The sequence below is a fragment of the Lagopus leucura genome, unplaced genomic scaffold (genome assembly GCF_019238085.1).
Source record: "Lagopus leucura isolate 7727_CA_CO unplaced genomic scaffold, USGS_WTPT01 34547-0_obj-0_obj, whole genome shotgun sequence".
NCBI lineage: Eukaryota > Metazoa > Chordata > Aves > Galliformes > Phasianidae > Lagopus > Lagopus leucura.
Genome location: NW_024966057.1, coordinates 1 through 1,187, shown reverse-complemented (window position 1 = coordinate 1,187; position 1,187 = coordinate 1). Strand labels below are relative to the sequence as shown.

At 56.0% G+C, this 1,187-nt stretch overlaps 1 protein-coding gene across 1 annotated transcript in view; it reads left to right on the top strand.

Annotated features, from left to right (window-relative positions):
• The window catches only part of PRMT5 (protein arginine methyltransferase 5), a gene marked incomplete at its 3' end in the record, with an annotated part of 5,255 nt that extends 4,071 nt beyond the window's left edge, over positions 1-1,184 (top strand). The window contains exon 9 of the mRNA XM_042892944.1: positions 1,110-1,184. Coding sequence (XP_042748878.1) covers positions 1,110-1,184 — 75 coding nt within the window. The remainder of the gene's footprint in view (positions 1-1,109) is intronic.
• Positions 1,185-1,187: the final 3 nt, after the last annotated feature.

Below are 1,187 nucleotides of genomic sequence, written 5' to 3'. Positions count from 1 at the left end.
GACCCATAGAGACCCATAGCGACCATAGAGACCCATAGCGACCATAGAGACCCATAGCAACCATAGAGACCATAGAGACCCATAGTGACCCATAGCGACCCATAGCGACCATAGGGACCATAGGGACCATAGGGACGCATAGAGACCATAGGGATCATAGGGACCATAGGGATGCATAGAGACCATAGGGACCATAGCGACCCATAGCGACCATAGCGACCCATAGCGACCATAGAGACCCATAGCAACCATAGGGACCATAGCGACCCATAGCGACCATATTGACCCATACCAACCATAGGGACCATAGCGACCACAGGGACCCATAGGGACCCACTGCGACCCATAGCGACCCGTAGGAACACATAGAGACCCATAGCGACCATAGGGACACATAGGGACCCATAGAGACCCATAGTGACCATAGGGACCCATAGGGACCATAGCGACCCATAGCGACCATAGAGACCCATAGCGACCATAGGGACCATAGAGACCCATAGGGACCCATAGAGATCCATAGGGACCCACAGGGACCCATAGGGACCCATAGAGACCCATAGGGACCCATAGAGACCCACAGGGACCCATAGGGACCCATAGAGACCCATAGAGACCCATAGGGACCCATAGGGACCCATAGGGACCCATAGAGACCCATAGGAACCCATAGAGACCCACAGGGACCCATAGGGACCCATAGAGACCCATAGAGACCCATATCGACCATAGGGACACATAGAGACCACAGGAACCCATAGCGACTCATAGCGACCATAGGGACCATAGGGACCCATAGAGACCATAGGGACACATAGGGACACATAGAGACCCATAGAGACCCATAGAGATGCATAGAGATCCATAGGGACCCATGGGGACCCATAGAGACCCATAGCGACCATAGGGACCCATAGAGACCCATAGCGCCCCATAGCACTCCATAGCACCTCATAGCTCCCCATAGCACTCCATAGAACCCCTAGGACCCCATAGCGCCCCATAGTGCCCCATAGCTCTCCATAGTGACCCATACCTCCCCATAGCGCCCCATATCACCCCATAGCGCCCCATAGCACCCCATAGCGCCCCATGTGCCCCCATTGCAGGCTGGAGAGCTGGCAGTACGAGGAGTGGGGCTCGCAGGTGTCGGTGGTGCAGCGCGACATGCGCGAGTGGCGCCCCCC